General features: G+C 64.8%; 5 protein-coding genes across 7 annotated transcripts; 1 reads left to right on the forward strand and 4 right to left on the reverse strand.

Moving 5' to 3' along the window:
* Positions 1-2,308: 2,308 nt before the first annotated feature.
* On the reverse strand, positions 2,309-4,341 carry LOC309673750 (calcium-binding protein 2-like). 2 transcript variants are annotated; one of them, XM_082485610.1, is made up of 8 exons: positions 3,925-4,341; positions 3,617-3,703; positions 3,374-3,529; positions 3,228-3,258; positions 2,987-3,121; positions 2,798-2,907; positions 2,554-2,701; positions 2,309-2,478 (listed from the first exon to the last, which is right to left on the reverse strand). In XM_082485610.1, exons 1-8 carry the CDS (start codon positions 4,183-4,185, stop codon positions 2,453-2,455), a joined length of 954 nt encoding a protein of 317 aa, XP_082341736.1. In that variant the 5' UTR covers positions 4,186-4,341; the 3' UTR covers positions 2,309-2,452. The 2 variants fall into 2 exon arrangements, with proteins under 2 accessions (XP_082341736.1, XP_082341735.1); XM_082485609.1 differs by having other exon boundaries at positions 3,374-3,703.
* A 320-nt stretch (positions 4,342-4,661) lies between these two features.
* On the forward strand, positions 4,662-7,107 carry NDUFV1 (NADH:ubiquinone oxidoreductase core subunit V1). The gene is made up of 10 exons (XM_082485672.1): positions 4,662-4,823; positions 4,925-5,007; positions 5,089-5,259; positions 5,330-5,513; positions 5,604-5,793; positions 5,966-6,178; positions 6,264-6,430; positions 6,506-6,587; positions 6,683-6,828; positions 6,916-7,107. The coding sequence occupies exons 1-10, from the start codon at positions 4,770-4,772 to the stop codon at positions 6,997-6,999; spliced, it is 1,374 nt and encodes a 457-aa protein (XP_082341798.1). The 5' UTR covers positions 4,662-4,769; the 3' UTR covers positions 7,000-7,107.
* Positions 7,108-7,279: 172 nt separating this feature from the next.
* Positions 7,280-8,955, reverse strand: NUDT8 (nudix hydrolase 8). Of its 2 annotated transcripts, none has more exons than XM_082485854.1 (4): positions 8,481-8,955; positions 8,272-8,404; positions 7,814-7,891; positions 7,280-7,693 (listed from the first exon to the last, which is right to left on the reverse strand). In XM_082485854.1, the coding sequence occupies exons 1-4, from the start codon at positions 8,685-8,687 to the stop codon at positions 7,512-7,514; spliced, it is 600 nt and encodes a 199-aa protein (XP_082341980.1). In that variant the 5' UTR covers positions 8,688-8,955; the 3' UTR covers positions 7,280-7,511. The 2 variants fall into 2 exon arrangements, with proteins under 2 accessions (XP_082341980.1, XP_082341979.1); XM_082485853.1 differs by having other exon boundaries at positions 8,476-8,955.
* Positions 8,956-9,704: 749 nt separating this feature from the next.
* Positions 9,705-13,252, reverse strand: MTCH2 (mitochondrial carrier 2). Its single transcript, XM_082485852.1, has 13 exons — positions 13,091-13,252; positions 12,906-12,990; positions 12,684-12,790; positions 12,527-12,553; positions 12,233-12,286; positions 12,051-12,108; positions 11,876-11,927; positions 11,725-11,784; positions 11,143-11,236; positions 10,918-10,965; positions 10,397-10,464; positions 10,028-10,103; positions 9,705-9,882 (listed from the first exon to the last, which is right to left on the reverse strand). The coding sequence occupies exons 1-13, from the start codon at positions 13,175-13,177 to the stop codon at positions 9,796-9,798; spliced, it is 903 nt and encodes a 300-aa protein (XP_082341978.1). The 5' UTR covers positions 13,178-13,252; the 3' UTR covers positions 9,705-9,795.
* Positions 13,253-13,412: 160 nt separating this feature from the next.
* On the reverse strand, positions 13,413-17,769 carry AGBL2 (AGBL carboxypeptidase 2; the record flags this gene model as incomplete). The annotated part of the gene is made up of 12 exons (XM_082485017.1): positions 13,413-13,547; positions 14,338-14,433; positions 14,547-14,613; positions 14,690-14,793; positions 14,870-14,967; positions 15,069-15,195; positions 15,323-15,485; positions 15,564-16,328; positions 16,405-16,555; positions 16,689-16,746; positions 16,840-17,224; positions 17,396-17,769. The coding sequence occupies 12 exons, from the start codon at positions 17,767-17,769 to the stop codon at positions 13,413-13,415; spliced, it is 2,523 nt and encodes an 840-aa protein (XP_082341143.1).
* Between the last annotated feature and the right edge of the window lie 36 nt (positions 17,770-17,805).

The raw sequence follows: 17,805 nt of genomic DNA on the forward strand, positions 1-17,805 counted from the left end.
GCCCTGATGACGCATGCGCGCGCCGACGTGCCGACGCCACCGCGCCGACACGCCCCTCCCCGTCACCGTGGAGACGCGCGGCGTCGGCCCCGCCCCTTCCTCTCCCCCCCCCCTCGCCTCGTCCCCTCAGGGAATGGCGGGAAGGAGCTGGGGGGGGATCCACCGCTGCCCGCCCCCCCCCCCCCCCCGACTCCCGGTACCGGGCCCGACCGGCCTCCCCCCGCCGTGAGAAGAAGGGGAGGGACACACCCCCCCCCCCCCGCCCCGGCCGGTCCCGGGAGGTGAGGGGGCAGCGGGGCCCGGCCGGGGGGGGGGGTCCCGGTAAAAAAAAAAAAACTTAAAACGTTAAAACCCCACAGCCGCCCGTTTGGTGGGTGCTGCAGAAGCACGATATAAAACCGCCGTGTAAGAAAAAAGGTTATTTAAAATAAACACGAGTGTATCTGGGTGGTCACCTCCTCTGCAGGTTAAATGCAGTTGGTAGAAGCAGCGGTGCTCCCAAAAATAGCCTGAAAAAAAGCCCCCAAAAGCCAAAAAAAAGACAAAAAGAGCCCCAAAAAGCCCCCCCCCCCCAAAAAAAAAGCCAAAAAGAAAAAAGCACAAAGCTCCAGCGTATATTAAAGTTTTCAGTTGGGAATTGTGTGCTATTATGGAAAGCTGAAAAAGTCAGGAACTTGCGTTTTAAGCATAATTCTGCAACATTTAGCCAACTAAAAAATTGCTCTTCACTCTTATCTTTGACTTGAAAAGACTCTGAGGAATTAAGATGAATGCAGCCCAATGGGGGAGAATCAGTAAGATTGAGGTGGTCTGCTTTGTTGTTTGGTTTTTTTAAAATACATTTAATACTTAAGATATTCCCTCCAGAGTCTCGAGAGGCGAAGTCGTGGGTTACAAATGTATTTCTATTTGTTTATAAGCCAACTGAAAAGAAATTTCAAGTAATCTGTCCTTTATAAACAGGCCTGACCACCTGCTGGAGGAGCAGAGCAGATTGTCGCACCGCTTTCACGTGAGGTAAAACATTTTTTATTTTTTAGGAAGGCTTGATTTCCTTTTTAAACACCTACCAACCAAATGTTAACTTCCCAAGTTTAAAACTAATATTTACCGTCATCAAAATTGTCACGAATCAGTACTAAATTTCCAAGCACAGACACGTGGCGAGCGGACTCTATTTAAGCTCAACGTACGGACAGACAGAAGCCCATAGGGAGAGTTTTTCATTTCAAAAGGGCAAAGATTGAAAAAAAATAAAATAAAATAAAATTTTCAAACAGCTTTGTGGAACTGCTTCGTGCCCGTACCCGCTTCTTCATTGGTGATTTAAAATACTCAGCAGGTAGACTATAAAACTAATCGAAGGTTGTCTTGAACGAAGCTCTGATAGAGAACTCCCAAACTTTATTCCCAATAGAAAATACTCACTGACTCTAAAAATAGCATCCTATGACTTGCACTGAATTCCTTGTTTTTTTCAGTGGGTAAAATTCACCTGTAAAAGGTGCAAAGCTTGCCTGGCACTGCAGCGTGGAACCATCCTCTATTTTCAAGTGTTTTCCAAATCAGTGACATTTGCCTAGCTGGCTTTACCTTATTTTTTACTTGAAGTGGGAGATTAAGCAGATTCCATTGAAACCCAGAGTCCATAGAGAGAGTTTTTCATTTCAAAAGGGCAAAGATTGAAAAAAATTATAATAAATTTCTTTGGACACACATACCAACCCCCCCCAGATGGGGAGAGTAATTGGGAAGCAGAGGATTTCCTACACTCGGAGGGCGCAAAAATTACTGGGCAGAGAACAGTAATGCTTTATTCCTGGTTTCTTTTCCCAAGAGCGTCCCGGCCAAAGCCCCGAGGAGTCTGCCCTGCACCGGGGGGGTCCATCTGGAGCCTCAGCGAGAGCCCCAAAAGCGGAGGGACGCCTCACCCGCAGCCGGCAGGACGGAGCAGGGGCTGGGGTAGGTCTGAGCTCATGCGGTGGTGACGGGGGACGCCGGAGGGTCAGCCCAAAATCCCAGCGGGGAGGGAGAGGGGCTTGACGTGAGGGGCTCGGTGATGGATACGGGGGTCAGAACGGAGGCAGGAAGGCAGGAGAATGGCATGTTGGATTTTTGGAGTGGGAAGGAGGAATGCTGCAGAGCGGGGAGAAGGAGAAAGCAGAGATCGGGGTGATCTCAGTCGATGCCCGTCTGAGTCTGCGCTGAAAAGGGGCCCGGTGTCGGCCCCGGCACCCCCGTGCCGCGGTTGGACCTCGGTAGCCGAGGGTGAGTCTGAGCACCTCCGGCACTGAAGAAGCAAGGGCCTCGTCCCGGGCTCGGGCGCCGCCACCATGCTGCGCCGGCACGATCCCAGCCGCAGCCACCGGAGACAGGCATCTCCTCTGCGGGCCCCCTCTCCTCTTTTAAGGCATGGCGGGGGGTTCGGGTCCCGTGTTGGCACGCGCCGCCCTCAGCGCGACATCATACGTACAAACTCTGCCAGTGGGAGAATACGTACAGAACATCCCGAATATTCCCGGGAACGTCCCCGGCCCCCTCCCCGGTGCCTACCTTCGAAGTCCACCAGGCCGTCCCCGTTGAGATCCACGTCCTTGAGGATCTCGTCCACCTCCCGGTAGTTGAGCTGCTGCCCCAGCAGCTTGCGCATGGCCTCCCGCAGCTCCGCCATGCTGATCTGCCCGTCCCCATTGGTGTCGAACTACATGATGGCAAGCGCCCGTCGGCGACGCACGCCCCTCAGCATGACAGCAGCCTGCCAGCCCTGGCTGTCCCCCTCCCCATCCCCGTCCCTCACCTCGCGGAAGGCATCGCGCAGCTCCTTGATCCCGATCATGTCTGCCGTCTCCGCCAGCATCTTGGGGCCCATCAGCTCCACGAAATCGTCAAAATCTACCTTGCCCCCGGCTGCAGCAGAAGGGGGGTGTCACCGGGGTGGGGGGGACAGGGATCAACTGGCAGTCCCTCCCGGTGCCCCGCCACGTACTGATCTGCTGGGACAGCTCAATGAGCTCCATTTCGGTGGGCATGTAGCCCATGGTCCGCATGCACTCGCCCAGGTCCTTGTAGCTGATGTAGCCGTCGCGGTCCTTGTCAAACTCCCGGAAGGCCTGCTTCAGCTCTGGGGACAGCACAGTGTCACCACCGGCACCGCCACGCACCCCCAGGCAGCTCCCAACCAGGGTGAAGACCCCACCACCACCACCCCCCCTGCCTCCACACCTCACCTTCGATCTCTTCGGGCCGCAGCTCTCGGTCCTGGGAAAGAGAAAGCGGGAAGAGCCGAAGGAGGGGGCCTTCTCCCACGGTTTCCTCCCCCCCTATAAATCCCGCGCCGGCCGGCGGCGCACTGCTCGGTGCAGCAGGCACGTACCAGCTGGGTGATGGCGATGCTCTGCCGTAGGAAGATGCAGGCCGGTCCCACCAGCCCCTGCAGCACCGAATAGCTCTGCAATGAGGGGGTCTGCGCCGCCTCTGCCGCCTCTTCGGGTTCCCCAGGGACCGGGGGGCCGGAGTGCGGCTTCCCATCCTGCAGGCAGAGCGGGGCGTCAATGGTGGAGGGGGGGGGGGATGCCTCCTCCTGGTTCCCCCCCCGGGGCGGGCACACCGGCCTTACCTTGGGGAGCCTCCGCTCAGGGGTCTTGGTGCAGTTGCCCATGGCTGGGCATGCCTGGCCTCGGGGGGTCGGCGATGGCGGCCGTGGCTGCGCGGGGATTTGAGGTTTTTATGGAATATCTGGGGATATGCAGGGCAGGCGGGGGGGGGGGGGGGGGGGAAGGGGGGGGGGAAACGCCGCGCCCGCGCATTAATCCTCCGGATTATTCTCTGCTCGGCCGCCTCGCTCCAGATGTGGGGAGCCGCCCAGCTGTTCCCCTGGCCCCCCAGCCTCCCCGGTGCCCACCAGCACTGCTGTACCCCGGTTACCTGCCCAAAAGCGGGGGGCGGATTGGGTCCCGGCTCCTCCATGGCCCACCGACGCTCCGGGGGGGCCACACCACCATGGATGGGCCGACTCACCGGGGTGCCAGCAGTGCTGGGACACCCCTGCCCCCCGAGCCGTGGGGCCGGGCGGAGGCGACGGCCGCCCCACTTACTGGGGCCGTGGGGGCGGGAAGTCCCCCGGCAGTTGGGGGGCGCGGGGCTGCTGGTGCCCCGCCGCTGCGGCCCTCGGAAAAGGAAGAACATGCCGCTTGCTGCCCTGTCCCGCCGCTGGCCGCAGGTTCCCGCTCCCTCTCCCACCCCAGGGGATCAGGAAACCGGATCCCCCCAGGGCCCGGTGCTCGCCCCGGCCCCGCTCCCTCGCCGGGACGAGGCCACCGGCGGGGGGAGAACGTGGCCCCAGCCCGGGGGAGCGGTTGGGGGAGAGCTGGACCCGCCGTGCTTGCCGAGGGGCCCGGGGAGGAGTGGCGCCGTGCAGCCCCCCCGGGGCGCTGGGGGGGTCGGTGCGGGGCGCCCCGGGGGGCGGCGGTGGCGGGGGCCCGGGGGGGCCTCCGGTTACAGCTACCGAAACCCGACCCGCGCCCGGGAACGGGGCACGTGGCGGCGCGGGCGCGGCGCCAGCTTGGCCACGCCCCCTCCGAGCGGCCGCGCCCCCTCGCTGTATAACCACGCCCTCAGCCGTATAGCCACGCCTCCTTGCTGTGTGGCCACGCCCTCCGTTACGGACCCCGCGCCGCGCCGCTGGCGCTCGCCGCTGACGTCACCGGGAGCGCGACGCTGCGGGGGCGGCTGAAGGTGACGGTGGTCCCGGTGCCGGTGCCCGCCCCGCCATGGCCGCCCGGCAGCTGCTGGCGCTGCGGCGCCTGCCCGCCGCCTCCTTCTCGGTAAGCGGGGACGGCGGGGGGGGTGGAGCGGCGCGGCGATCAGGGCCGGATCTTGCCGGTCCCGGGATTACCGGTGCTGAGTCCGTGTGTGTCCTCCGCAGACGGCGCCCAAGAAGACCCAGTTCGGGTCGCTGCGGGATGAGGACCGGATCTTCACCAACCTCTACGGGCGGCACGACTGGAGGTGAGTACCGCGGACCAGGGAGGGGGCGGTCCCGGTGTGGTCCGTCCAGACCCGGTGCCACCGGCCGTGCTCTGCCCGCAGGCTGCAGGGCGCCCTGCGCCGCGGCGACTGGTACAAGACGAAGGAGATCCTGCTCAAGGGAGTGGACTGGATCCTCGGCGAGATCAAGGCCTCGGGGCTGCGAGGCCGCGGCGGCGCTGGTTTCCCCACTGGCCTCAAGTGGAGCTTCATGAACAAACCCCCGGATGGCAGGTGAGACCGGTACCGGCACCTGCACCACCGTGTCCCGAGACAGGCCCTGACGCTGTCCGCCTTCCCCCAGACCCAAATACCTGGTGGTGAACGCCGACGAGGGGGAACCGGGGACCTGTAAGGACCGGGAGATCATGCGCCACGACCCCCACAAGCTGGTGGAGGGCTGCCTGGTGGCGGGACGCGCCATGGGCGCCCGCGCCGCCTACATCTACATCCGCGGGGAGTTCTACAACGAGGCCTCCAACCTGCAGGTGAGTGGTGGGGAGGGGGCGGGTGGGTTTGGGGGGGGGAATCCCCCCTTTGGGGAGCCCCCTAACCCACCCGCCCCCTCCCTGCCGCAGGTAGCCATCAGGGAAGCCTACGAAGCCGGGCTGCTGGGCAAGGATGCCTGCGGCTCAGGCTATGCCTTCGATGTCTTCGTGGTGAGGGGTGCTGGAGCCTACATCTGCGGGGAGGAGACGGCGCTGATCGAGTCCATTGAGGGCAAGCAGGGCAAGCCGCGCCTAAAGCCCCCCTTCCCTGCTGATGTGGGTACGTCTCCGGCTTTCCCCACTTCGTGACTGGCTCGCACAGCTCTTGGTGGCACGAGCCCTAATTTCCACTCAAGAGCAGGACAAAATGGTGGTGACTGGACCAAACCAGTCATTCCCATGCCACCGTCCTGCTGCAGAGCGCAGCCGTTGAGAGCTCCCGCTTCTTCCAGGTGTCTTTGGCTGCCCCACCACGGTGGCCAACGTGGAGACGGTGGCAGTGGCCCCCACCATCTGCCGGCGAGGCGGCGCCTGGTTCGCTGGCTTCGGGCGGGAGCGCAACTCTGGGACGAAACTCTTCAACATCTCGGGTCATGTCAACAACCCCTGCACCGTGGAGGAAGAGATGTCAGTGCCACTGAAGGAGCTCATCGAGAAGCACGCCGGTAAGCACTGCGGGATGTCCTGTCGTGCTGTGCTGGACCAACGCTGTGCCTGGCTCAGTCTGTCCTGTCCCCCCCTCTCTGGCAGGGGGTGTCCGCGGGGGCTGGAACAACCTGCTGGCCGTCATCCCGGGGGGCTCCTCCACACCGCTGCTTCCCAAGTCGGTGTGTGAGACAGTGCTGATGGACTTCGATTCCCTGGTGCAGGCGCAGAGCGGGCTTGGCACGGCTGCCGTAATCGTCATGGACAAATCGGTAAGGGAGGAGGCACCTCCCCGGTCCCACCCCGTAGTGCCGTGGCAGTGCCCTCACCCTCCTCTCCTTCCCCAGACTGACATCATTAAAGCCATCGCTCGCCTCATTGAGTTTTACAAGCACGAGAGCTGTGGGCAGTGCACCCCGTGCCGGGAAGGTGAGCAGGGGGAACTGGAGGAGGCCATGGGGTGTGTCTGGGGGGGGGAGCTGCACCACGGGCCCCCCCTCATACCCTCCTTCCCCTCCCCGCAGGCGTCGACTGGATGAACAAGGTGATGGCGCGGTTCGTGCAGGGCAACGCGCAGGCGGCCGAGATCGACGCGCTGTGGGAGATCAGCAAACAGATCGAGGGTCACACCATCTGTGCCCTGGGCGACGGCGCGGCCTGGCCCGTGCAGGTAGGGGGGATTTGGGGCCAGGAGCGGGGTTGGGGTGTCCGTGGCCTTCCCCTCATCCCTTTAACTCATCCCCTTTGCCCTGCGCAGGGTCTCATCCGCCACTTCCGACCGGTGCTGGAGGAGAGGATGCAGCGCTATGGGGAGGCCAAAGCCCGAGCGGCATCGGCGTAAGAAGCCAGCGGCAGTGGCCGTGCCAGTTCCTGCCCGAGGGGGCGCTTCTCGGGTGCGAGGGGCAGCTCGCAGCATTTTGGGGGTCCTCAATAAAGGCTGCTGTACTCACAGGCTCCTCTCTCTGCTGGAGGGAGGCAGGAGTAGGCTGTGGGTATAAAATGGTGGGAACTTTTGGGGGGGCGGTGGCTCTGGGGCGTCCTGGTGGCGGGTGGGGTGTCTATCGTCCATGCGGTGTGATTTGGCGACCATGGCACAAGTGGTTCAAAACATGGCTTTTTTTTTTTTTAACTAAAATCACAGTGTGTGACACCAGCCGTTGGAGCCTGCCGATGGGGGACAGCGCAGTCTCCCTGCAGCAGCACCGATCGGTGGGGGGGGTGTCAGTCTGTACCCCCCACCCCAAAAATATAAACCATCCCCCCGTCTCCTGGGGACTGCCCCGTCAGGCTGAGCTGCCCTGGGGCCGTGCCGGGAGGCCGCGGGCCGGCACGAGGGTCTTCCTGCGGTAGCGGTCAGGCGCCAGCAGCTCCAGGGTGAGCTCGGTGACGATGGCCGTCAGCCCCCAGACCTTGTGGGGGCCGTTGAGGAAGACGGGCAGGGTATAGCCGTAACCACCAGCGGTGCGGAAATGGGTATAGCCCTGGTTCTCCTCCCGCAGGAGGTGGGCCAGGGGCAGGGTGAAGACCTCCTCCACCTATGGCACATGCGGTGAGGGGTTGGCTGGGGTCGTGTGCTGCGACGTCACCGGGGAAGGGGGTGCTCGCCCCAGGCAAGGGACACTGCTGGTGTTGGGGGGGGGGGGGGTGTCACCCACCTCGTCCGGGTTGGGGGTCAGCGTCAAGTCCTCCAGGGGCCCCAGGTTGGCCACGATGGGAGCCACCATCTGTCCCTGCTGGAAGGTGCGTCAGCAAGGGACAGGGGTGACAATCCCCCCCTCTAAGTGCCACCTGCTTGCCTTGACCCCCCCCCGTGCCTGTCCCCAGACACCCTGTGCCCTACCCTGACACCCATCACGTGTCACCCAACGTCCCCCCCTTGCCTGTAGCCAGTGGCCCGTGGCCCTGTCACCCCGCACCCCTGTCACCCGTATGCCTGCTGCCTTGTCACTGCCACCCTGTCCTCGTGTCCTTGTCACCCCATGTCCTCGGTGTCCCCAGCCACTCCGTGCCCCCAAACACCCTCTGCCCCCCCACCCCATTCCCTGCCCGGGTGTCCTTGTCACCTCCCCCCCACCATCGTGTCGCCGTCCACCCCCTCCGGTGTCGCCGATACCCGGTCGGGCAGCAGCCGCAGTTGTCCCCAGACGCTCCGGGTTTCCAGCGTCACCCCCAACTCCTCCCGCGTCTCCCGCAGCGCCGTGGCCACCGCGTCGCCGTCCGCCGGGTCCCGCCGCCCCCCGGGGAAACTGTCAAGAGGTTAACCGGGAATCGTTCAGCTCCGCACCGGTCCCGGTACCCCGTTCCCCACCGCCGGTACCTGACATCGCCGCTGTGGGGGCCGCCCAACCGGCGGGAGCGCAGCGTGAAGAGCAACGCGGGGCGGCCGCGCACCGAACACAACGGCACCAGCACCGCCGCCGCCGCCACCGCCGCCCCCCGCCGTCCTCCCGCCGCCAGCCGCTCCCGGCACCGCCGCTCGCTCCCGCTGCTCAGGAACCCCCCGCCGCCGTCCGCACCCGCCTCCGCCATGGCGCCGCCACGGGAGGGAGGGAGGGAGAGAGAGAAGGAGGGAGGGACCGGCCGCCCCCGGTACCGCCTCCCCGAGCCCGCCCCCGGGCAACGGCGGCGCAACGAACCTTCTCCAACCTCTGCGGGACTCCCCCCCAGAGGGGTGTGCGGTCCCCCCGCGGGGTATACGACCCTTCTCACCCGGTGTGCGACCACTTCATGGGGTGTGCGACCCCCCTGCCCGGTGTGGGACCACCCCCCGGCATATACGACCCCCCCTCCAGCTGCACACACACACCCCCCCCCCGGGGTTGCAGCCCCCCTCCTCTTCCACCACCACGTCCTCCCTTCGCCGGGGGGGTGTCGTGACACCCCCGCAGGTGCTGCAACCGCAGAGCGCCGACAGCGGGACTGATCCCACCCAGGGAGGGGAAACTGAGGCACGGCAGCAGAGGCCATCGGGCAGCTCCTCCCAGGGCGTTGCCACCACCCTGCACTGCCCCACAATTATCCCCAGCCGTTAATGAGCGGTCCCTGACGCCACCGGGGCAGCCCCTGAGGTGGTTGGGGCCATCATCAGTCCCCAAGGGCTTGTGACACTTGTACAGCCTGTTTTCCAAACGAGCGGTTATTTGTAAGGGGGTGACGGTTCTGCGTGCCGTTATCTCATGGGGGAATTTCCTCTGTCGAAATGGCCTTAACTGGGTCTAAGGCCGGGAAAAGGTTCCCTGGGCGTCACCAGGAGGGGGATCGCTGCCGGCGGGTTGACCGGGCAGCCTCCGTGTTCAGGCTAAAGATGAGACACGGGCACCGTTCCTCATGGGGACAGGACAGACAAGACGACAGTCTCGTGGGACCAGCGCCCGGCCCGGCCAACAGGGTGTGCTGATGAAAAGGGGTGGGGTGAGGAACAGGGAATAATAGGGACAGTGCTCTGGCGGTTGGATCAGGGAGGGAATGCCGGATATCAGCCAGCCCCACTCCCCAGGAAGCTCCCGGCCCCATGACAAGACACTCTCACGCATCCACCTTCATCTCTCAGCATTAAATGATTTTAAAAAACTGTATAGAAATCACCACTCATAATTCTTTCTCTCCAAAGCCCAGCAGTGGCTTCACCACTCCAGCTTCAGCGAAACCTCCTCTCCTCCCACACGTATCGCTTCCCTGCGGGCACCTTGCGGAAAAACAGGCTGTTCCCTCGGCTCATGTTGCCCTGGAAGGGAGGAAATGGCCACGGACGGGTGAGTCAGGGCTGCCCCGAGCCCCGGTGTGGCCACCACAGACCCCACAGGGGCTTCCACCCAGCTCTTCTCCGTGGCCAGGCGGCGTCCTGGCACTGCCTGGCTCCGGCCACTTACCTCCCTGTGCAGCTGGCTCCAGCAGTCCAGCCAGGAGGAGTAGGTGGGTGCGTAGGGCAGGAGGCCCCCAGCCAGCCTGGGGGGAGGAGAGACCCACAGGGAATTATTTCCACCCAGGACCACAGTAGGACCCATCCCCTCATGCTGGGTTGAACCCCAAAACCACCTTTTCAAAGCTCCACAACGTCCCCCTTACGGCAGCACTAACCACGAGGGATCAGCCCCACAGCGAGTTTGAAACCTCTTTGCCAACCCGGAGCTGATCCGGCACAGAGGGAGGTGGCCACTACCCACATGAGCCCCTCCAGGCATGGGCTCACCCTCCCTGGGGAGAGCGGGAGGCGGATGGGGTGGGAAGGTGAGACTCACCCGCAGTTATTAACGGCCATCAGGTTGGAGACCAGCACGAAGGGGTAGGTCAGCATGCTGGCGAAGAACTGCAAGGGAGAGCAGGGCTGGTCAACAGCAGCACACAGGCTCCACAGGGATCCCCCCCATGCCCCTCCAAAAGATCCCCAGGGACTCCCCCTGGGAGGGAGCCCTCTCCCGCAGGCTCCGTGCAGGGCCAAGCTACGTGGAGGCAAGCTCGAATTTTTGAGCCGGGCTCTGGCAAGAGCGAGAAATGTTGTTTTGCCCACGAAGTTGTGAGGCGAGCGTGGAGCCCTGGGTTTTGCGGGGCTGTGAAAGGTGACTATGGATCCTTCCCCCTGCGGGATGATCCCTCCGGAGCAGCGCCCGGGTCGGCTCCCCAGCCCATCAGCATTCCAGGAACACACCGTTTCCCCAGGGAAAAAGGATTCAATTCTCGTCACTCTCCCCGCAGGGAGACAGTGTCACACACACGAGTGTACGCGCGCACACATACGGTGGGGGGAGGGGGCTGTACTCACTCCAGTGACTGCCTGTGAGTAGCTCTTCATCTCAGTCATGGTTGAGACCTGCGGGAGGAGAAAAGGCACATTCAACCCCCACGGAGCCGTGCTGCCACCCCAAAGCGGAGCCCTGTCCCCCTGGACTGTCCCCTGAGCCTCCCCTGTCCCTCACTGCTGTTATTGACGCCACCGCGCCGCCCCCAGCCCGGTCCAGGCCCCCCGAGCAGGGTGCAGAGCCCGTACCCCATTCTCCAGCGCGTATGTGTTGATGAGGTAGGCCAGCATGTTGCAGAGCCAGAGCGAAAGGATGTCCCCGAGGAGCCGGGGGATGAGGCCGCTGAAAGAGAATAGGCAGCAGGAACGTGAGCCCAGGGCGGATCCAGATGCGGCTGCGTGGAGAGCTTGAGAACAGGTGTTTGGGAAGGGGAGAGAGCGGCCATTCCCCCCACAGTTGGGTGAAAGGGGACACCTGGCCCCAGGAGTGGGGATGTTCAGACAGGCAGGACACAGGCGCAGAGGGGTGCTGCCGGAGGGACCCAAAACACCCCCCAGCCACCTACAGCAGGAGGCTGGCACTCCCGGGGAAGGTTTAATACACCTTTGTTCTATTTTAACGTGCCCAGATGTCACCCACGCAACCCAGGGCTGGTGGCTACAAGGTTGAACGGCAGAGACCAGGGCAGAATGCTTCTCAGCAAGATGGGAGGGCAGAGCTGCGGCACTGTGACCGGAGCGAGGAGCAACGCCAGAGTGAGGCCGGCAGATTTTAGGGAGAGACCCCGCTGTCCCCCCACCCCCTCCAAGGCACCAGTGGATGACACTCACGCGAAGAAACCCAGGATGCCCTCTTCTCGGTAAATTGTGGCAAAGGCGCTTAGTGTCCCACTGGGGAGGAAGAAGAGAGCACCGTGGTCAGAGGGGGCCTCCTGGGTGGGCATTCCCTTCCCCACAGCAGCCCCGGCCCCCCACCCCGTACCTGTACTTGGTCTCCCGGCCGATGAACTGCACCATGCAGCGCAGAGTGATCACTGCAGGCAGAGACGGGGGGGATCAGGTTGGGCACAGGGACACCTCAGGGTGACACAGGAGTGACAGGCGCCCGTCACCTGGGTCACCAGGACCATGTCTGAGCTGCAGAGGGGGGCACCTACCGTGAAAGGGGTGTGTGATGAGGGTGGCGGCGGAACGAGCGACCATCTCTCGGGAGGTCTGGGGAAAAACAGGCCATCAGGGGGAGCAGGTGACAGGGACACGGCAGGCAGAGAGCTGAGCACCAGCACGATACCGAGCACCTCACACACCCAAGCAGACCCAGCACCCTCCTTCTCCTCACCTCCTTGAGGACCTGCTCCAGTGAGGACACGGGCTCCTTCTTGCTGGCTCCAGGCTGGAGAGGGGAAGAGGCATCAGGAAGGAGACAGCCCCCTCAAAAAGTACTGCTCCCTCCCCACCACAGAAAAGATCTATGCCCCCTACAGCCCGGGCTTGGCAGTCCCACGGCCCTGCCAGAGCTCTCTGTGCCATGCGATTCTCCCTGGGGGGAGATTCTCGGATGCCAGGGTGCCTCTGGAAGGGAGGGAGAGAGATGGGAAGGGAGGATTCCCGGGGGAAGCAGTCTCGAACTTACCTCAGCCTGCTCGGCCTCCTGGTACCGCTGGGGAGAGAAGGGCAGGGTTAGGGCAGCCACGGGGGCCAGGGGAGGACCTGCCGTAGGGGTGAGCCCCCCTTGCAGAGCCCCCCCGGGCCCAGCGGCGCCGTATGTGTGCGTCCCCGTTCACCGGTACCTGCAGCACTTTGCTGTGCACGACGGTGCCGATGGCGCTGGAGCAGAGGCGGGGGGTGAGGCCCTTGAAGAGTCCCGCTCTTCCATCGACCTTCACGATGTGCTTGGCTAGGGACAGCGGGGACCCGTCACACCACGCGGGGGACCCCCTCCGTCCCCCCGGGGGGAATCACCGGCCCCGCGGGGCGAGGGGAGGGCCCGGGGGGGGACGGAGCAGACTCACCGTAAGCAAAGAGGCCGGGCAGCTGGTAGACCTGGCGCCCGAAGATGTTCCTCCCCAGGGTGGGCGGCAGCGGCTCGTACCCCACCTGCGGCGGGGACAGACAGCCTTGCAGCCGATCCCGGTCCCGGTCCCGGTCCCGGCCCCGGCCCCCTCCGAGCTCCCCGTTACCGGCCCCCGCCCCTTACCTGCACCAGCACCTTCACGTACATGAGGGGCTGCGAGAGCACGGTCAGCCCCGAGCCCAGCAGCACCTGCGAGCCCGCGTCCGCCATGCTGCCGCCCGGCGTCACGGCCCAGAAGGACACCGACACCAGCGCCGCCGCCGCCGCCGCTTCCGCTTCCGCCCACCCCGGTACTTCCGGCGCGCCCGCCGAACGCTTCCGGCCGGAGGGGCCGCCCCACCCCGCCGGGTCACCGTGGGAACGAGAGGGGGGCGTCACCGGGGCCTGCAGGCCTCAGGCGTCGCCATAGCAACGCGGCCTGCGAGGCCTGCGGCCTACCCGCGGCCTACCCTCGGCCTGCAGGCCTGAGGCGTCGCCGCGGCAACGGGGCCTGCGGCCTACCCGCGGCCTGCAGGCCTGAGGTGATTCCATGGCGACCGGGGCCTGAGTTGACACTGTGGTGACACCATGGCGACAGGGCCTGAGGTGATATGGAGGTAACGCCATAGCAATGGGGCCTGAGGTGACACCATGGAGACTGGGCCTGAGGTGATGCCGCGATGGGACCTGAGGTGACACCAAGGTGGCAATGGGGCCTGTGGCAGGGCACGGGGCTGGGCCCTGGCAGCTTCTGGGCAGACTTGAGAGCCAGGGGCCAAGGGGGAGCCCCAGGGGGATGGCGCGATGCAAAGAGGCGTCACCAGGCAGAGGCACGGCCACAGCACCACCTTTAATGCCGAGCGCAGGCACAGCAGCGCCGGGCAGTGGGCAGCGAGGCCCTGCCAGGGGCGGAGATGTGGGGACGCGCCCTGCGTCCATGGACAACAGCTGCCCGCCTGCCCCGCTGCTGGGACGGCTGTGTTTCAGCTCCCAGGGCTGTGTCCCGTGAGGAAGCACCGGTGACACGGGGGTGGCGGGTGCTCAGTAGTGGCCGACGGTGTGACACCATGCTCGTGCCACCCTCCAGCTGAGACCCCCCCATGGCAGCATGGTGGCCACCCCCTGCAACAGCTGCGCTGGGAAAGGTCACACCAGAGCCGCCTCTGGGCTCCTCTCCTGCTGTGCTGGCTCCCTTCGGGATGCTGGGGAGAACCAGCTGCCTGTGGGGCCTGGGGGTCCCCAGCCTGGCCTGGGGGTCACAGAAGAGGGATTAGACCCACTTAGAGCACCAGCGATGCTGGCACCATGCTGGGACAGCACCAGGGACAAGTGTCCCTGCAGGATCGTCCCCTCTGGGCCTGGGTTGACTGTGCTTGTAGGTCCAGGCTCACCGGGACACTGGCACGGCTCTGGTAGATGGTGTTTGTCCTGTGCAGGGTGTTCCTTGCTCTCCGGCTCCGCCTCTGCTTCCTCCTCTGTTGCTCCAGCTGCGTGCACCAGATGGCAAAGAGGTGCTGGGGTGTCTGCACCCCACAACACCTCACACCTCCCTGGCACTTTGTCCCTCCCACCCCGAAATCAGTGGCACCCAGGGACTCACCGGCTGTGCCGGGCTGTGGAGGTGAGCTGGGGGCCCATCGGACACAGAGCTGTCGGAGCCGCTGGTGCTGTGTGGGGGAGATGACCACTTGCAGCTCCCACCACAACCCCAGGGCTCTGCGGGGTCCCCGGGCCAGGCCATACCTGGACTCAAGCTCCGAGGGGGAGACGTCGCTCCAGCTGGAGTCCGGCTCCCGGTGCAGCCGCTGCCGCAGCAGCGCATCCACCTCCAATAGGCACTGCTGGAACTGCGGGATGGAGACAGCGTCACTGCGGTCCCCCTACGGCACAGGGACCAGCCTGGGTGCCATGGTTTGAGCCCACCTTGGCAGGATGGGGGTCGCAGAAGTCGAGCAGGGTGTCACACAGGTGGTAACCCAGCGACTTGAGGTCCTCCACGTTGAAGTGCGAGCTCCTCCCACCTAAAGGGGACAGTGGACGATGAAAGAAGTGGTGGCTTCCCAAGGCAGGGGCCACCCATCCTTCAACAGACCAGACACTGTCACCTGCGGTGGCCCCTCACCCAGTGTGGAACCACTGAAGGCCACCTCCATGGTGTAGCTGTTGGAGACGCCCATATGCCACATGACAACCCTACCCGTCCCTGCTTTGCTCTTCTGCACCTTGAACTTGCAGCTGGGGAAAGAGAACTGGGGCCGACCTTGGGGTCAGCACAGTGAGGGGGATGTGTCCCCCTCCCCAGCACCACAGGGACACCACCCAGTGTCACCGTGAAGCTTGGCAAGGACGCCATTCCCTGGCTCTGGAGCATCCCACCTTTTCGGGGGCATTTTTGCTCAGCATCAGGGGGAAGATGCGCTGGCGCAGCCGTGGCCCAGCGCTTGCCCCGCTGCCGTCGCAGCCATACATGAAGACGTTATTCTTCCGGCTGTGCCCGTGGAAGTCGCAGTACAGCACCACCTCCCGCTCCGCCAGCACCCTGCATGCATCTGGATATGGCTACCGGCACCGCCGCAGGAGCAGCACCATCCCACCAGCTCCCTATGTCCCACCTCACCTCTCCACCATGGCCCGCAGGTGCCACACACCAGGGAAGGAGCCGCAGAGTGCCGTCCCATAAGCCCTGTTGGGGTCGTGGCCTGCCAGGGAGCAGCGGGAGTTGCCCACCACCACGCCATCAGGGTTGAGCATGGGCACCACCTTGAAGACGAAGAGCTGGCGCAGGAGACGGGCATCGGGGTGGGCGCTGAGGAGGAAGTCGAGGAAGCCCTGCATGGCCCAGGAGCCTCCGCTCTCCCCAGGGTGTGCGCGGGCGCTTAGCACCACCGCCCGCTTGGCCGCCACGCCGGTGGGGCTGGTGATGGTCAGCAGGTAGACGGTGTTACCGGCCAAGCTGCGGCACAGCTCCCGCACTGTGCAGTACCGCGAGCACACGGGGTCGCCCACCAGCATGCCCAGGTAGCGCTGCAGGTCAGAGTAGGTGTAGGGGTAGGAGTGGGCAAAGAAGCAAGTGTCACCGTCATAGGGGAAGTGCACCGTCCAGGAGAGGTGGAAGGTGGACGGCTCCTCCTCACCACCATGGTAGTAGCAGACATCGGCCCCGACCCGGCGCCAGCCGACTCCGCGGCTTTTGGCATCCCGCTGGGAGTAGAGCAGGGGCCGCATGCCCTCACCGTAGAGGCTCTTGGGCTTCACCAGGTTGGCGATGGTGAAGCGGTAGAGAGGGTCTCGCCGGGTGTTTTGGACGCGGAAGTAGAACCACTGGGTGTGCTTGGTGGTGTAGAGGTCCGGCCGCAGCGTCAGCACGTACTCATAGGGGCCCCTGCACGGCGGGACGGGCCATGCTCTGGCTCCCGGCCCTGTTGCCACCCCCCCTCACTCCCCAGCCCCTCTCTTACACCTTGACAGCTTTCTGGAGGTTGCCGCTCTCAAAGCGGGATTCGAAGAGCAGCGTGGTATCCTGGGGACCCTCCAAGGGGGTCGCTGGGGAGGAGAGGGGGCCCGGGGCCCCCCCGACCCGAGCACGGGTGAAGCAGGAGCCTGGGGGCACTGTGGGGGGAAGCCCAGAGGGATGGCGATTGGGGCTTGGGGAGACTGAGGGGCACCTGGGGGTGCTGCCTGCTCCCCGCTACCTGGGCTGAGGTGGTAGACGACGGTGCCCTGCTCCTTGCCGAGGGTGGACAAGGGCCACTTGTGGCCCGTGGGCTGGCAGAAGGGCTCCGGTTCAGGGGGGACCCACTCTGGAGGGAGGGGACACACAGAGATGGGCGCTGTGGGCATGGCAGGGGTCTGGCGCAGGGGTGAGGGGGGGAACGGCCTGAGTGCTCCCTCACCGATGTGCTCGATCGTCTCCTTGATGACTTCACACTCGACGGGCCAGCGGGGAGCGGGTGGGGGTCCCCGTGCCAAGGGAAGGGCAAAGAGAGCCCGTGGCTCCCCCAGGGACCCTCGGTGCCGTGCCAAGGGGCCCGGTGTGCCCTGGGAGGCGGGGGCCAGCTCCAGTGCCCCAGGGGCTGCAAGGGGACTGGGAGGAGCCGGAGGAGCTCTGGTGTGCTCCCGTGCTCCTGCTGAGATGGGGGAATCCCGGGTTGGGGGGGGGGACACCCCCCAGAACCACCCACTACCCCCAAGGCAGGGAGAAGCCCCCCCGCAGCGCTCTCCATGCCACGAGAACGCAGCTCCGGGTCCTGGGGCAGCACCGAGCCCAGTGCTGGGGGGCTGTGGGGGGTGATGGGGTCTCACTTACGGCTCAGCTCCTGCCCAGGACCCCGCAGGCAGCCGGGGTGGGCACTGCCCGGGCTGGGGGCCTCGTCGGGGACCCCCGGGGACGCAGGGCTCTTCTGCCCACCCGTCTTCTGGCCTTAGGGAGAGCACTGCTGCAGCCCGAACGGCCTGGGGTACAAGGGGACGCATCCCTGCAGCCAGGGCTCACCTCGGAAGTAGCCGTAGTAGCGCAGGTGGCTGCGCATGAAGCTGTCGTAGGGCTCAGGGACCAGCCCTCCGCCAAACCCCCCCGGTCCCCCCTCCTCCAGCCAGGCAGCAGGGCGCCCCGAAGGCTGCATGGCTGCGAAAGGTGCGGGGAGACCCTTCTCCGATCCCGATCCCGGCAGTGCCAGGGAGCCACGACGCGGTTGCTGAGCGACCGGCCAGTAGTGGGGAGGGACGGGGCGGTCCCAGAGCAGAGCTGGGAAAGGAGCCAGAGGGATTTTGTTATCCTGGCAGACACCCGGGGAAGTGGGGCCACAAAGGGCCCCCAACAGCATCAACCCAGGCCAGGGGCACCGCGCACACCCGCCCCA

This window comes from Vanellus vanellus (assembly GCF_965231255.1).
Source record: "Vanellus vanellus genome assembly, chromosome: 6".
In the NCBI taxonomy this organism is placed as follows: domain Eukaryota; kingdom Metazoa; phylum Chordata; class Aves; order Charadriiformes; family Charadriidae; genus Vanellus; species Vanellus vanellus.

What these genes read in the sequence shown, in the direction of transcription:
- LOC309673750 (XM_082485609.1), bottom strand. Translation starts at nt 4,185, where the DNA reads ATGTTCTTCCTTTTCCGAGGGCCGCAGCGGCGGGGCACCAGCAGCCCC. An exon ending in CGCCCCCCGCTTTTGGGCAG is followed by an intron (nt 3,704 to 3,924) that starts GTAACCGGGGTA and finishes ATCCCCGCGCAG; the next exon opens with CCACGGCCGCCATCGCCGAC. An exon ending in GCGGCCCGAAGAGATCGAAG is followed by an intron (nt 3,122 to 3,227) that starts GTGAGGTGTGGA and finishes TGCTGTCCCCAG; the next exon opens with AGCTGAAGCAGGCCTTCCGG.
- NDUFV1 (XM_082485672.1), top strand. Translation starts at nt 4,770, where the DNA reads ATGGCCGCCCGGCAGCTGCTGGCGCTGCGGCGCCTGCCCGCCGCCTCC. An exon ending in GCTCATCGAGAAGCACGCCG is followed by an intron (nt 6,179 to 6,263) that starts GTAAGCACTGCG and finishes CCTCTCTGGCAG; the next exon opens with GGGGTGTCCGCGGGGGCTGG. An exon ending in GTGCACCCCGTGCCGGGAAG is followed by an intron (nt 6,588 to 6,682) that starts GTGAGCAGGGGG and finishes CCCTCCCCGCAG; the next exon opens with GCGTCGACTGGATGAACAAG.
- NUDT8 (XM_082485853.1), bottom strand. Translation starts at nt 8,687, where the DNA reads ATGGCGGAGGCGGGTGCGGACGGCGGCGGGGGGTTCCTGAGCAGCGGG. An exon ending in CCCCACAGCGGCGATGTCAG is followed by an intron (nt 8,405 to 8,475) that starts GTACCGGCGGTG and finishes ACCTCTTGACAG; the next exon opens with TTTCCCCGGGGGGCGGCGGG. An exon ending in TGCGGCTGCTGCCCGACCGG is followed by an intron (nt 7,892 to 8,271) that starts GTATCGGCGACA and finishes CGCACCTTCCAG; the next exon opens with CAGGGACAGATGGTGGCTCC.
- MTCH2 (XM_082485852.1), bottom strand. Translation starts at nt 13,177, where the DNA reads ATGGCGGACGCGGGCTCGCAGGTGCTGCTGGGCTCGGGGCTGACCGTG. An exon ending in ACGTGAAGGTGCTGGTGCAG is followed by an intron (nt 12,991 to 13,090) that starts GTAAGGGGCGGG and finishes TCCCCGCCGCAG; the next exon opens with GTGGGGTACGAGCCGCTGCC. An exon ending in GGCATCCTGGGTTTCTTCGC is followed by an intron (nt 11,237 to 11,724) that starts GTGAGTGTCATC and finishes ATTCTCTTTCAG; the next exon opens with CGGCCTCATCCCCCGGCTCC.